Source organism: Pelophylax lessonae (genome assembly GCF_965119305.1).
Source record: "Pelophylax lessonae genome assembly, chromosome: 6".
Taxonomy (NCBI): Eukaryota; Metazoa; Chordata; class Amphibia; order Anura; family Ranidae; genus Pelophylax; species Pelophylax lessonae.
Window position 1 is genome coordinate 97,195,939 of NC_138773.1, and position 16,738 is coordinate 97,212,676.

At 42.9% G+C, this 16,738-nt stretch overlaps 1 protein-coding gene across 1 annotated transcript in view; it reads right to left on the reverse strand.

The window, feature by feature from the left end:
* DNAAF5 (dynein axonemal assembly factor 5) overlaps window positions 1–16,738 on the reverse strand; it is a 125,612-nt gene that overhangs the window by 38,842 nt on the left and 70,032 nt on the right. Inside the window, exon 7 of the mRNA XM_082260645.1 lies at window positions 8,682–8,825. Within this exon, the coding sequence (XP_082116771.1) occupies window positions 8,682–8,825 (144 nt within the window). The remainder of the gene's footprint in view (window positions 1–8,681; window positions 8,826–16,738) is intronic.

The following is a 16,738-nucleotide window of genomic DNA, read 5'->3' on the forward strand; positions in this document are numbered from 1 at the left end:
CTTGAGAGTTCAATTGCCAGTTTCTCAAAGATAAGTTTACCTTTATGGAAAAAATAATAAATGCACATACATTTGCAGAAAAAAAAAGTATTTATTATTTTTTCCAGTCAAAAACTGGAAAGCATTGCACCTGCAATCAGTAGATCACATGTTCAATGTGGACTCCTTGAGACTTGTCCTCTGGCTTTCAGCCCGTACCTCTGTCAGCGCACTAGGCCCTAATGAGTGCCCTCATCAGCACCCTTGCAGCCCATTAAACCATATGTCTGTCTTCCGCGGTAGAGGATGGTACTTGTAGTTTGTGGATTCACAGGAAACTGTGAATGAATGACACATCTGTGTGGGTGAAGCCCAGCACAGCCACGCTCTTTTCAAAAAGTGACAGTGGATGCAGGGAAAAGAACCCCTGTCCGCTGTCACGGGGGAAGCAGTAATGATTGAGGGGAGAGGCAGCAGGAGCTGGAACATGTTACATGTTCCACACTAAATATGGTTGGAACATGTAACATATTTTGAAGGTTAACTTATCCTGATTATTTTCCACAGAGGTTTCTGAGAGATATAAAGTTCCTTGGTCTGTACACTGGTTTTGGACATGATCAAAAGGGTCCACTCTTCATGTTGGATTTGTAACTAACATTACACTATGAAGAAAGCAACAGGAGGGGAACAGAAGAGTAAGATGAGCAAGAACACCGAAACGCCACATTGGCAAAGAACAGAACCAAGAACTATGCCCTGGAAGCAGTGTTCCCTTTAGCCTGCGCGCATGCGCGGGCGCGCAGTGTGAATGAAGGTCCCGCGCAAGCACCTATTCAAACCGCGCAGCCGCAGACGTGGCGGCCGTGTAGCAGAGCGTGCGCCGCGAGAGCACGCCCATTGTGTGACAATAGCGAATGAAAATTCGCTATTGTCACACGGATCCTCCTCCTGGCCAATCAGGGAGCGGGTCCTCCCGCTTCCTGATTGGCCGAAAGGCCAACTTCATGCCATTGGCCGAGGAAGAGGCGCCGGGACTCGGGGAGTCAGGAGGACTGAGGAGAGGCAGGAAGCCGGGGAATGAACTGAAGAGAAGCTGCCGCCCGTGACCATGAGGTAAGTGCACGGGGGGGGGGGAACACTGGCATCTCTACATTGATTTGGGGACAATGCTGTGGGCACTCTGCATTAATTAAAAACTGAAAAAATGGCAGAACCATTACTAGACTCGGGACTGAAGAGTCTCTACATTGAAAGGGGGCACACTGGCATCTCTACATTGAAAGGGGGCACACTGGCATCTCTACATTGAAAGGTGGCACACTGGCATCTCTACATTGAAAGGGGGCACACTGGCATCTCTACATTGAAAGGGGGCACACTGGCATCTCTACATTGAAAGGGGGCACGCTGGCATCTCTACATTGAAAGGTGGCACGCTGGCATCTCTACATTGAAAGGGGGCACACTGGCATCTCTACATTGAAAGGTGGCACGCTGGCATCTCTACATTGAAAGGGGGCACACTGGCATCTCTACATTGAAAGGGGGCACACTGGCATCTCTACATTGAAAGGTGGCACACTGGCATCTCTACATTGAAAGGTGGCACACTGGCATCTCTACATTGAAAGGGGGCACACTGGCACCTCTACATTGAAAAGGGGCACGCTGGCATCTCTACATTGATTGGGGGCAATGCTGTAGTACTCTGCATTGATTGGGGGCAATGCTGTAGTACTCTGCATTGATTGGGGGCAATGCTATGGCACTCTGCATTGATTGGGGGCAATGCTGTGGGCACTCTGCATTGATTGGGGGCCACAGAAAAATGATCAAACGTTGACCGGTCCGCGGCGATAAAAAGGTTGGGGAGCACTGCGCTCAGAAATTTTTTTATTTGCTCAGCCCAGTAAAAAATTAGAGGGAACATTGCCTGGAAGATGTCAATACTGGAGACCACCGTAATCGGTGGGAGAATAAACCCACCTCAGTCTACCTACCACTGTTTGGGTGACTGTCCCTTTAAGAAGATCACTTAGTCATAGGCTTATGTAAAAATCTTAATATTCAATATTGAAATATTGTAGGTATAAAATAAAAGTTATATTTGCCTCTATAATTAGCTTTATCTGTCCTAAAAAGCTTGAGCCAGTGCTATTTGATGCATGATATTTGCTGTAGCTCACACACAGCATACTTGGTAGTGGAGAGACAACCCGTACGGTCAAAACATTGATAGGACAATATCATTGGGTCCCTTTCACTCACCAGTAAGGAGGCAAATATAAATCTTCTACAAGTAAACATGTACAATTACAATGACCCAAAGAGATATTGTCACTTTGCCCATGCAGATCAAAGTGGCAGGGTCTCTGCAAAGTACATTCTTTTATTTGTGTGTTCTCTGCAGCTGGTGACACTACCTTGCACTTCTGGGAGTGCAGGTTAGGTAAGTATTAGATGGGGCAGGGGTTGCCGTAACAGAGACAAAGTTACAATGCCTTCTTGGACAAGGTGACAGTGGCTGTTTGAGACTCGATATTTATCTTTATGCGTGATCCTAGCTGCATAATTATATATATATATATATATATATATATATATATATATATATATATATATATACACATATATATATACATACATACATACATACATACACACACACACACACACACACACACACACCTTGCTATTTAAAGGACATGCTACTTACGTTCTGGCACCAGATACCACAGTATACCTATAGAGGTCTAGTGGAGTCCATGCTCCATGTCATGGGTCATGGTGGGTGGTCAGCATAGTATGGCTGACCAGTGTGTCTGGGTTCTCTAATTGTTTATACTGATCTTGTATTCACAGGAAAATACTTCAAAAACCTATAGATTATTTTCAATAAAGGGTGTTTGAGGACTCGGAAAGATCAGTGTTCTGAAACCGCTAAAGAACATTACATTGCTGACACTGCGTCTGCTTTTCAATGGTGCGACTAGCAGAGATTGATGGAGCACTGGAACAAAATAAGAACCTTCAAATAATTTAGGTGATATAATATAAAGATGATGTGATGTTAGCGTACAAGTTTATGTTCTCTAAAAACAAGAATATTTTATACATAGAAATGCAGGACCAGCAATATTGTGCAAAGACTAAGAGTGTAAAGCTGAATTTTAACAGTCAGCTCATCACTGGCTGACCCTAAGCTACAGGGCACCTCCATCAAGCTGAAAGCACTGGATGATCACGGCGTCTTACCCACACATTAGTGTTGCAAGTCTAAGGTAAACACACCCATGCTATGAGTGTTACAGGGCAACAGGAGGAAATCTACCAGTCATTTACAGCCAATACTCCGTCTAAAGCAGATCTTGCATTATGATCACATTAAGAATATAATTTTTCGTAAATAATATGCTATGTCAACTTAATGTAAATACACATCACAGATGCTAGTGCCACTATCAATCTTACATTATCTGTGGATGTGTGAAATCCGGAGCTGCCATGTTTGAAGGAGAGAGGGAGAGAGGGGAATACGGGAAGGAGAGAGGGAGAGCAAAATGGGAAGGAGAGAGAGATAGAGATGGAGAGCAAAATGGGAAGGAGAGGGAGAGAGAGCAAAATGGGAAGGAGAGAGAGAGCGAGAAAGAGAGAGAGGGAGAGCAAATGAGAGAGAGAGGGAGAGCAAAATGGGAAGGAGAGAGAGGGAGGAATATGGGAAGGGGAGAGAGGGAGGAATATGGGAAGGGGAGAGAGGGAGCAATATGGGAAGGGGAGAGAGGGAGCAATATGGGAAGGAGAGAGAGGGAGCAATATGGGAAGGAGAGAGAGGGAGCAATATGGGAAGGAGAGAGAGGGAGCAATATGGGAAGGAGAGAGAGGGAGCAATATGGGAAGGAGAGAGAGGGAGCAATATGGGAAGGAGAGAGAGGGAGCAATATGGGAAGGAGAGAGAGGGAGCAATATGGGAAGGAGAGAGAGGGAGCAATATGGGAAGGAGAGAGAGGGAGCAATATGGGAAGGAGAGAGAGGGAGCAATATGGGAACGAGAGAGGGGGAGAAATATGGGAAGGAGAGAGGGGGAGAAATATGGGAAGGAGAGTGGAGGAATATGGGAAGGAAGAGGGGAGGAATATGGGAAGGAAGAGGGGAGGAATATGGGAAGGAAGAGGGGAGGAATATGGGAAGGAAGAGGGGAGGAATATGGGAAGGAAGAGGGGAGGAATATGGGAAGGAAGAGGGGAGGAATATGGGAAGGAAGAGGGGAGGAATATGGGAAGGAAGAGGGGAGGAATATGGGAAGGAAGAGGGGAGGAATATGGGAAGGAAGAGGGGAGGAATATGGGAAGGAAGAGGGGAGGAATATAGGAAGGAAGAGGGGAGGAATATGGGAAGGAAGAGGGGAGGAATATGGGAAGGAAGAAGGGAGGAATATGGGAAGGAAGAGGGGAGGAATATGGGAAGGAGAGGGGAGGAATATGGGAAGGAGAGGGGAGTAATATGGGAAGGAGAGAGAGTGAGAGCAAAATGGGAAGGAGACAGGAATACGGGAAGGAGAGAGAGAGGGAGAGCAAAATGGGAAGGAGAGAGGGAGTGGGAAGAAGGAGTGAGGAAAAGGGAGAGAAAAAAAAAAAAGGAGGAGAGGGGTAAAGATAGAGACATATGGGAATGGGAAGGAGATGTAGTGGAAGGGAAATGGGAAGGAAAGAGAGGTAAAGGTAAACAGCAGCAGTGACCAATAAACGGAAACTCCCAACACCTACCATAATTTACAGTAGGTTGGACAGTCTTTATTCCTGTCTGCACATCATGAGTACAGAGCAGAGTGAAGAAGCTCAGAGATAACTCCACCACAGGTTGAAGGAAAGAAAACCCCTTGATTCCCTCATCAAGACAGTCCATGTTGATGGGGGAATGCTTCCCACAGCAATAGTGTGTTCTGCCGGGGAAGGTCTGGGGGCCTTCCAACTAACAGAGTATGGTTACTGCTAGCGACTGGCTGTAATTAAATGTAAAAAAATAAGACAGGCTGGATACAATCAGACTGCCTGCCCATACATGAACTGAATCTCAGCCGATCCATCCTGAACCGGGTGAATTTCGATGTATTGCAGGCTTAACACTGGTCACCAGCTCAGGAAACAAAGGTAAATCTCTCCAAAAGGGTCAATGAGAGCAATTAAAACAGATCCTCATAACAGACTCAAAAAGCAATATACTACACCAGTATTAAACATTTTCTACTCTATGCAAAATGTAAAGCATGGTTAAAGTCAAAGATTTTTTTAGTTTTGGATAGAGTAGGAAATAAAGTTTTCCCTTCACTTTCCCTTCTTTTGAAAACGCCTAAATGTTATATTTCCCATCACTTTTTACACTGGAGACAATGGCCACCAAAAATTGGGAGTGAATCTCCCCAGTGGGGACAGCAAAAAAAAAAAAGACAAAGATTTTATACTACCTCACTCTGAGTAAAGATACAAAATTTGGCACATGAATTAGAAAAAGAAGACGTACAGTGCCTTGCGAAAGTATTTGGCCCCCTAGAACTTTTCGACCTTTTGCCACATTTCAGGCTTCAAACATAAAGATATAAAACTGTAATGTTTTGTGAAGAATCAACAACAAGTGGGACACAATCATGAAGTGGAATGAAATTTATTGGATATTTCAAACTTTAACAAATAAAAAAACGGAAAAATTGGGCGTGCAAAATTATTCAGCCCCCTTAAGTTACTACTTTGTAGCGCCACTTTTTGCTGCAATTACAGCTGTAAGTCGCTTGGTGTATGTCTCTATCAGTTTTGCACATCGAGAGACTGGAGTTTTTGCCCATTCCACATTGCAAAACAGCTCGAGCTCAGTGAGGTTGGATGGAGAGCGTTTGTGAACAGCAGTTTTCAGTTCTTTCCACAGATTCTCGATTGGATTCAGGTCTGGACTTTGACTTGGCCATTCTAACACCTGGGTATGTTTGTGAACCATTCCATAGTAGATTTTGCTTTATGTTTTGGATCATTGTCTTGTTGAAAGACAAATCTCCGTCCCAGTCTCAGGTTTTTTGCAGACTCCATCAGGTTTTCTTCCAGAATGGTCCTGTATTTGGTTCCATCCATCTTCCCATCAATTTTAACCATCTTCCCTGTCCCTGCTGAAGAAAAGCAGGCCCAAACCATGATGCTGCCACCACCATGTTTGACAGTGGAGATGGTGTGTTCAGGGTGATGAGCTGTGTTGCTTTTACGCCAAACATAACGTTTTGGTTTCATCTAACCAGAGCACCTTCTTCCACGTTTGGTGTGTCTCCCAGGTGGCTTGTGGCAAACTTTAAACGACACTTTTTATGGATATCTTTAAGAAATGGCTTTCTTCTTGCCACTCTTCCATAAAGGCCAGATTTGTGCAGTATACCAGTGGTCCTCAACCCTGGCCTACAGGGCCCACTAACAGGCCAGATTTTAGGTATTACCTTGGGGAGATGCAGACTAGAGTACTGCAATCACTGAGCAGCAAATGATATCACCTGGGATGTATTTCAGTTATCTTGCAAATCTGGCCTGTTAGTGGGCCCTGTAGGCCAGGGTTGAGGACCACTGCAGTATACGACTGATTGTTGTCCTATGGACAGAGTCTCCCACCTCAGCTGTAGATCTCTGCAGTTCATCCAGAGTGATCATGGGCCTCTTGGCTGCATCTCTGATCAGTCTTCTCCTTGTATGAGCTGAAAGTTTAGAGGGACGGCCAGGTCTTCGTAGATTTGCAGTGGTCTGATACTCCTTCCATTTCAATATTAAATCGCTTGCACAGTGCTCCTTGGGATGTTTAAAGCTTGGGAAATCTTTTTGTATCCAAATCCGGCTTTAAACTTCTCAACAGTATCTCGGACCTGCCTGGTGTGATCCTTGTTCTTCATGATGCTCTCTGCGCTTCAACTACTTGCCGACCGCTCACTGAGCTGGTACTGCGGCAAAGTGGCTCGATATCGTCCAGTGACATAGACCTACTCCCTTTGTGGACGGTGCGCGCTCGCCGCTGTGTCACACAGTCCCCTCCCCCCACACACGTTAGTAAGCACCAGGCATACATTAACCCCTTGATCACCAATAAAAGTTAACCCCTTCCCTGCCAGTGTCATTTTTACAGTAACAGTGCATATTTATAGCACTGATTACTGTAGTAATGTCACTGGTACCCCCAAAAGTGTAAACAATGTCAGTCAAGGGTCCGATCTGTCCGCCGCAATGTAGCAGTCCTGCACAAAAAAAAAAAAAAAAAAAAAAAAAAAAATCGCAGATCTCCGCCATTACTAGTTAAAAAAAAAAAACAATAAAAATGACATAAATTTCCCGTAGTTAGTAGCTGCAATAACTTTTGCGCAAACCAATCAAAATACGCTTATTGCGATTTTTTTTACCAAAAATATGTAGCAGAAAACAAATTGGCCTAAAATGTTAAAAAATTTTGACTTTTACATTTTTTTTGGGTAATTTCATATAAAAAAAAATTTGAAAAATATTGTTATTTTTTCAAAATTGTCGCTCTTTTTTTGTATATAGCGCAAAAAGTAAAAAAATCGCACAGGTGATCAAATACCACCAAAAGAAAGCTCTATTTGTGGGGTAAAAAAGGACATAAATGTAATTTGGGTACAGCATCGCCTGACCGCGCAATTGTCCGTTAAAGTAACGCAGTGCCGAAACGCAAAATATGGCCTGGTCAGGAATGGGGTAAAATCTTCCAGTTTTAAAGCGGTTAAAAATACGCTTATTGAGAATTTTTTTGTCAAACACATTTAGCTAAATAAATTTTGGCCTAAATATATGACAAAAATGGAATATATTGGATATTATTTAACTGTCAAAGTAGAAAAATATTGTTATTTTTTCAAAATGTTTGCATTTTTTTATTAATATCGCAAAAAATAAAAAGCGCAGAGGTGATCAAATACCACCAAAAGAAAGCTCCGTTTGTGGGAAAAAAAAGACGTAAATTTTGTTTGGGTACGGCGTTGCATGACTGCGCAATTGTCAGTTAAAGTCGCACAGTGCCGAAGCGCAAAAAGTGGCCTGGACGTACAGCAGGAAAATCCTCCGGTTGTAAAGTGGTTAAACGGACCTCTGAGACGATCACAGTGCAGGTGCATTTATACGGAGACTTGATTACACACAGGTGGATTCTATTTATCATCATTAGTCATTTAGGTCAACATTGGATCATTCAGAGATCCTCACTGAACTTCTGGAGAGAGTTTGCTGCACTGAAAGTAAAGGGGCTGAATAATTTTGCACGCCCAATTTTTCAGTTTTTTATTTGTTAACAAAGTTTGAAATATCCAATAAATTTCGTTCCACTTCATGATTGTGTCCCACTTGTTGATTCTTCACAAAAAATTAGTTTTATATCTTTATGTTTGAAGCCTGAAATGTGGCAAAATGTTGAAAAGTTCAAGGGAGCCGAATACTTTCGCAAGGCACTGTAAGTAGAGACTGGTTAGGCTTACCAATAGAGGGCAACAAACGTACAGTATAAATGTACATGAAAGGTGTATCCATGTACAATTCACACTTGATCTGTTTAGCCTTCACATTAGAATGATTCAAGACATACATTAATGAAGAATGTGTGTGAGTAGACTGTAGGATATGGAGATACTGGATTAAGTGGGTAGCAAAAAGCAGACGCTCTGGCGATAGCATTACCTTTTCATAGAGGTTTTCAGAAGCCGGGCTAGCCAATACTGTTATCAGTACTTTCATACAATGCAGGCTGATGTCTGTACAGTACTGCTGGCATATGATAATCAAGGACTGCAGGCAGCACAGCAACTGCTCCAGGTACAGCACCTGTCAAATTAAAGACACATTAGACAGAAATAGGTCCATTGTTAGGAAGTACAGATGAGAAATATAGATATTCTGACCTAAAAGCTTGCTGATTAAACCATAAAAATGATACTTCTCAGTCATCACATACCAAGCATACCTTTCAAATGGCCACAGATGGACACTTAAGATTAGCCTGCACAGACACATTTATGAGGTCTTTAAAAAAAAATGTAAAACCACAGTAAGAGAAATACAAATCTATGAAGCATTTCCATTGTAAAGCAACAGAAAAAGAAAAGCAGCAGAACCCTACAGACTGAGTCCGTTTACACTGGAAAAATAGATTGGTTTAAGCCTTGGTTCACACTATTAATCACATGTGAATCGCACTGCATTCCTGTACAATCCACATGTGATTCAGTGTGGTGCAATTTGAGCCCATTCATTTAGAATAGGTGCAAATCGCACAGCATCCACACCAAAGTCATGCATGCAGCAATTTTCCAAACGCACTGCAACCGGATCGCATGGTCATATTGTACTATGTGATCTGGTGCAGGCAAAACGCATTGCGACCTGCGTTTGGGGGTGTTGTTAAGATTGCACTGGAAACCACTTCAGATCGCAAGGGCAGTGTGATTTGAATGTGGTGCGGGAAACGTGCACGGATTATGGGTTTCCCACACCACATTCTAGTGTGAACCAGGGCTTAAGGCTATGTTTACCTTTGTAATATGACACATCCATATTTAGAGTGTAACATGCAACATGTTCCAGCTTCTACTCTGCCCAAAACCCTCATTCCTTCCACTGTGACAACGGGCAGGGGGATGCCCTTCCCGCATCCACTGACACATTCTAAAAATGTCAAGGCTGTGTGGGATTTCTCCTGCAAAGCCGTGTTATTCATTCACAGGACCCTGTGAATGAACAAACGAAACTACAAGTGTCGTCTTCCACCGCTGCAGATGGCTTGTAGTTCTCATTGGACTATGAGGGCGCTGAGGACTTCTAACGGAAAGCTACAGGAGGTATGGGCAAAAAGTGGCGTAATTGTCTGCCGAAGCCTGACAATGCAACTGTGATCCACTGATTCCGGTGGCAAAATGAATGCACATTTTATTTCTGAAAAAATATGCGTATTTGTTATTTGTTCTGAAAAGGTGAACTCAGCCTTTATAGTGTTAGTAAATGAAAAAAAAAACCCACAACAAACATGTTGTACTTACCTGCTCCGTGCAACAATTTTGCACAGAGCAGCCCCAATCTTTCTCTTCTCAGGTAAACCGCTGGCGCTCTGGGCTCCTCCCCTTTGCAGAATGCCCCCATAGCAAGCAACTCCCAAGCTGGCTCTCACTGTCCAAGACACAGGTTGTGGCTCAGCCCCGCCCCCTACTCCCTCCTAACTGGCTGTGATTGACAGCAGCAGGAGCCAAAGGCTCCAGCTACTGCATCTCAACCAATAAGGAGGGAGAGACCTGGGAGTGCCTCGGCTCTCGTGTACATCGTTGGATCGAGATTGGGCTTGGGTAAGTATTAGTGGGGGCTGAGGAGGGAGCTGCACATTGAAAGTTTTTTACCTTCAATTATAGAATGCAAAAATCTTCAGCCTTTAGAACCACTTCAATAAATCTTATCATAAGATTCATACAGTGTGACTTAAGGCTTGTACACACAAATAGTTTTCTTTCGTTCCTTTGAAGAAAAATTAAAAAAACAGACAATCCAACGTTAGTACAGTGATCTCCTCCACTGAGCTGTTGTGGTTCTGACGGTGACGGCCCCCCTGCTAGAACACTCTGATCAGCCCTCTCAGGCTGAGATCGCTAATTGGGACCCAGTCGGCTGCTGGTTTTCTAACATGCTTGTCCAACATGCTTCTGTCGGACTGGCTGACATATACACAGGCTGAATGTTGACTGGTTTTTATTGGAACTGGCCAAGGTCTCTTGGCATTTCGGCCTGTGCGTACTAGGCTTTATTTTAAGGGCCAGGGAATCGAAGATGCTCTACATGGATGGTTATAAAGATTAAAATGGTCTGTAATAAGCATGCTAAACTTGCTTATTGGGAAGCCCAATACTCCCTACATACAGGCATACCCCACTTTTAAGTACAAAGCGGGACCAGAGCATGTATGTAAAACAAAAATGTACTTAAAGTGAAGCAATACCTTTTTTCATTTCTCAATGCATGTAAATACACTAGCTCCATAGGAAATCTTGGTCAGCTTGACATGGCACTGCTCCCAAACCATAAGTGAAAAGGACACCAAGCTTGGGGAGTATGTTAAGGGGATCCAGGACTATAACATGGTAGATTACCTAGGCCAGCTGGAGGGCCACAAATAGGATATGTTGTAGTCCTGGGTCCCCTCTCTGTGTTACCTAAGTTTGGTATCCCTGTCACTTGTGGTTTGGGAGCAGTGCCATGTCAAGCTGACCAAGATTTCCCATAGATGCCAATGTTAAAAACTGGGAGTAGTGCCATGCCAAGCAGACCAGGCTGTGTCTGTACTCGCGAGTGTATGTAAAGTGAGTGTACTTACAACGGGGTATGCCTGTACTTGTTGGCAATCTTTGTTTTAACTGGGTAATTTAGACAAGTCTCATTTTTGGAAGACAGGGAGGCAATAGGCTAGATCAGTGTTTCTCAACCTTTTTCCAGTCGAGGCGCCCTTGAAAAGTGTTTTCAGTCTTGAGGCACCCCTGTCCAACGCTTGGTTCACGTTACTGTATGTCGTGGAACACGCGCAAAATCGCGTCCATTCCTGACACAAAGACAAATGCCCTGATGTTTAGGGGTGCCATTAATTCTTAATGGTAGCCCGCACATTGGCAAATGTGGGGTTCTTTTGGTGTGGCCCAATTTTAAAAAAAAACGGTTACTTATTTCCCTGCATTTCTGCGGGTAGGGGCAGGATTAAAAGTAACATACATACACACACATACAGACACATGTATATATGCACGCATACAGACATGTACACACTAAGTACACACATATACAGACACATCTACACACAGACATGCATACATGTACACACATACACATGTACTCATACGTACACACACGTACATATACACACACATGTACATAGAAAGCCCTTTTAAAAAGTTTTAGCACAGTACCTTTCCTCATTCAGCTGGGTACTGCACTGTAGGGGACAGCAGAGAGCACAAAACACTCCCCACTCCCTTTACTTTCACTTTGCTGAGACTGACAGAGCTCCCTCCCAGTGCCGATGTACAGTTCAGTAGGGGATCGGGAGATCGGGCTCATCTGACAGCCATTCTCTCCTATGATTCCGCGGCACACCAGTGTGCCGCGGCACACTGGTTGAGAAAGGCTGGGCTAGATGAACTATTGTCAGTGCACCAAATATTTTGCACACAAAAACCTGCTTTAATGGATCCACCAAATAATGGTTCAGTTTAATGGGTTTAAAATGAAAGATTTGACTAATGCAGCAACAGTAAAAAAAATGAAATAAAAAAAAAAAAAAAAATTCCCAATTCAATCAAACAGATTACATGAAAAGTCACGCTCCGCATAAAAAAAAAAAAAAAAAAAAAAGGAATGGAACAGAAAATGTGTTTGTCAATATTTGGAGCAATAGCAGTATGCAGTAGGCCATCAAGAGGATGAAGCCACCAGACAGACAGTTACACATTCTACTGCGTGCAAAACTATAGGTGCTACAACATAACAGTTTGACATGCAGTCCTCCAAAACAAGTCACATGTGACAATTTGCTTCCCTCAACAACTGCCAACCCCAATTTATCTGGCCCAGTGTGTTCCAGCAGAAGGAAGTGAGATGCACCATCCCTTTTAGTCTTTCAGCAGTTATATGTATTGTTATAACCCTGCACACATAAGCAGGTAGAAAGCGGTTCTGCTTTGCACTCACAACGTCATGGGTGCAAAATAAAAATAATCACGTGTAATATCCTATTTTATTTTATGGTTCTGAATATAAAAGATAGATATAACCATTTAAGAAGTAGTAGGGGTGATGGGGGTGTTTGGCTTTTAAATAGATGAGATTATTCAAAGAGATAAGGAAGGGAAAACCGGGTCAAAACGCAGAGGGGAAGGAAAGGGGGTGCTCTGCGACTAGGGGAGGGGAGTTTTATGGGTTACCCAAAAAATGATCTCTCAACGAAGGTGCTAACTATAAGCATCCAGCTTGGCAACATACAAACATTTAAAAACTGAATGTCAGTGATCATAGATGCAATCTATGTTCACACCACTTGGCATCTCTAGATGGTTATCAGACACGAGACGCCATGTAGATTAGCCGGTAGCTGTGAAGTCTGGTTAGTTCTCTCCTACCTATGTTCTCCAGTTACATTAGTTTATGATGGAGTTGCTAACGCTCACGTTACATCAGCGCAGCTGCTGATCTCCTGTGGCTCGTGTGATCTTAGTAATTCTGCTAGCCAGTGCATAACGAATGCATTAGGAAGGTCCACAACCATTTCATTTTCCAGCGCCTTGCTGGACCAAGTACATCTCAGAGGCTCAAGACAAGCCAATCCCTATAAAAAAATAATAATGCATAAGAAACTAAAAATCTGCGAACTAAAAGCGGTATTAAACCCAAAACCAAATAATGTAATATATTGCAGCTTACTACTGATTATATGAGATGGCTGTATCAGTTTTCTTTTCTTAGACTTTTTTTTCCCCTGTTTTCACCTGGTGATCTGACCAGTAACACACCTCCTGTATTAGAGTGCCTACAGGTAGCGTTACGTGTACTAGCAGATTTTAAAACACTAACAAATTGAAACCAAACTCCAGCTAATACTTTATAATCAGTTACAGCTAATGGTCTTTTTCCTTTTGGGATTTCCATAAATAAATAAAAGCTGACCATTGTAAGCATGTCTGCCAGTGGTAAATGGCGTGTCTTATCCCTGAAAACCGATACATTTGAAAAACAGACTTACCCTAGGTTCACATCCATGTGTTTTTTAATGTGTTTTGCAGAAATGCACTACAGTCCATTTTAAATGGGTTCCTATGGTACATGTTCATATCTATGCTTTTTTTTAGCCAGTGAGTTTTTGGAAATGGTCAGGGACTTTTTTTTTCTCCGCAGCAGATTGCGTTTTGCGTGTAATAGACTTCAACAGACCCTCACCAAAAATGAAAGCATTTTGATGTGATTTTTTTTCCCCCCTCCATAACATACTGTGTATAGCTGGTAGTTAAGGTGCGGGCCGGAAAGCGTGCCACCGCGTCACTAATAACCGATGAGTCATCAGCTGTCAGCGGGGTCCCCGCTGACAGTTGAATGTAAAAACAAGAATCGGCGGCAACAACAAAAAAAGAAGAAGAAGACAAAAAACAGCGTGCCCCCCCCCCCCCTCAAAAGCACCTTGTCCCCATGTTGATGTCTGGCTGGTGCTTGTGGGGGGTCTGCGGGCAGGGGGCTTATCTGGAATCTGGAAGCCCCCTTAACATCCCGCCCCCCCCCCATGTGAATGACCCCTACCCGTTCACCAAAGAAATATAAAAAGTAAAGACAACATAGGTTTTTGACAAGTCCTTTATTAAAGAATAAATGTCCCCTGGTGTCGATCAAATCGCCAATCACGATGCCCGCTGCTACTGCTGACTAGGCTTGTGACGGTATCAGATTTTCATGCTGCGATTAATTGATTAAGGTTTTGCCACGGTATACGGTATTATCACGGTATTCTATTATTAAATTTAAATTATTAAATTTCCACCTCACTTCAATTTCATTGCTGAATTTAGGGGCTTTGGTTCACTTATGCACATTATTATATAGTCAGTCAGTACAGACTCTGTGAACCAGGCCTAAAATAGGTCATCAAGCAGTGTCTGGCCTAACTGGTGATAACTGGTCCTGGCGCTCGGCTCCGATCCGATGGCCTGGTCATTAAGAGGGCAAATCCTTGTGGTCAAGAAGTGGTTAAACCTGAAGGAGGTGTTGTTTATAAATGACTTTACTATTGCTTTAGGCCTGGTTCACATGTATGCGGGTTGGTGGTTCACATGTATGCGGGTTGGTGGTTCACATGTATGCGGGTTGGCGGCCCACATTTACACAGGCATAGCAGCCCATTGATTTGAACGGGCTGCTATGCCCTCATTTTCCGCAGAAAAAAGGTGCATGCAGCATTTTTTTAAAATTCAGTGGCCTTGAAATCCATCCTGCTTTTGCACCATGCGACTAACCTGCAGTTCCTGCTCTGGCAAGCTTTCTGCATTTTTTGTATACGTGGGCACGGCATTTAAAAACAGTTTGCGTGTGCAGCAACGGCAGGTAAGTCGCATGGTGCAAAAGAAGGATGGATTTCATGGCCACTGCATTTTTTTAAATTCTGCATGCACCTTTTTTCAGCTGAAAACGCAGGCATAGCAGCTCAAGCCCATTCACATCAATGGGCTGCTATGCCTGTGCAAATGTGGGCCCCCAACCCGCATACATGTGAACCAGGCCTAAAGCAATAGTAAAGTCATTAATAGATAAAAACACCGGTCCTCCTGCAGGTTTAACCACTTCTGGATCGCAAGGATTTGCCCCTTTAAAGACCAGGCCATCGGATCAGAGCGCCAGGACCAGTCATCACCAGGTAGGCCAGACACTGCTTGATGGCTATATAATGTAATGTGGGCTGCTATGCGTGTGTGTGTGTGTGTGTATATATATATATATATATATATATATATATATATATATATATATATATATATAAAAAAAAAAAAAAACGTAACAGTAAAGTTATCCCAATTTTTTTTTTTTGTTACACAGAGAATCGTGATCTTTATTCCAAGCTAAAAAATCGTGATTCTCATTTTGGCCAGAATCGTGCAGCTCTTTATATATATATATATATATATATATATATATATATATATATATATATATATATATATATATATATATATATAAAGAGCTGCACGATTCTGGCCAAAATGAGAATCACGATTTTTTAGCTTGGAATAAAGATCACGATTCTCTGTGTAACAAAAAAAAAAAATTGGGATAACTTTACTGTTACGTTTTTTTTTTTTTTTTTTTATTCATTAAAGTCTAATCATTGCGTTTGAAAGACTGCTGCGCAAATACAGTGTGACATAAAATATTACAACAATCGCCATTTTAGTCTGTAGGGTCTCTGCTAAAAAATATATATAAAATGTTTGGGGGTTCTAAGTACTTTTCTAGCAAAAAAAAAACTGATTTTAACTTGCAAGCAACAAGTGTCAGAAAAAGATCCAGTCTTTAAGAGGTTAAACTTCCTTTCTCCCTGGCAGAGGGAAGGAAAAGATACAAATGTAATCATTTTTGTTTATAGTTAGGAGACTTAATGCTGAAAGGTGTTAGCTGTGTGAGTGAATGAGTCATCCAGCTCACTGAAATGTATCAATTCACAAGTCAGGCAGACTTGACAGAGAAACTCGGTATTTTAAAAATGCCACAATAACAATACCGTGGCTATGCAATACCGCGATATATCGAATTACCGAAAACCGGCATATGTCTACTGCTGACCCCCCCCAAAAAAAAAAAAAAAAAAAACCTCTGCTCCCACCACCTGCCTGCTCTGCTGTCCGACAGTTCTTAAATAGCTAAGGGGCGGGGCCACCTGGTGACCTCACCTGGTGGCACCGCCCTTTGTGACCTCAGCAACCGATGAATGCTGGGAAGCCAAAGTCACAAGGGGTCAAAAACCTATGTTGTGACTTTACTCACTTTTTATACTTTTTAATGAATGGGTAGGGGTACTATGAAACCCATACTAATTCCCATGAGGGGCGGGGGGGGGGGGGCTGGGATCTGGTGGCCCCCTTGTCATAGGCTTCCAGATTCCGAATAAGCTACAAAGCAGATCCCCACAACCACCGGCCAGGATTGTGGGGAAGAGGCTCCTGCTCCAAAGCAAA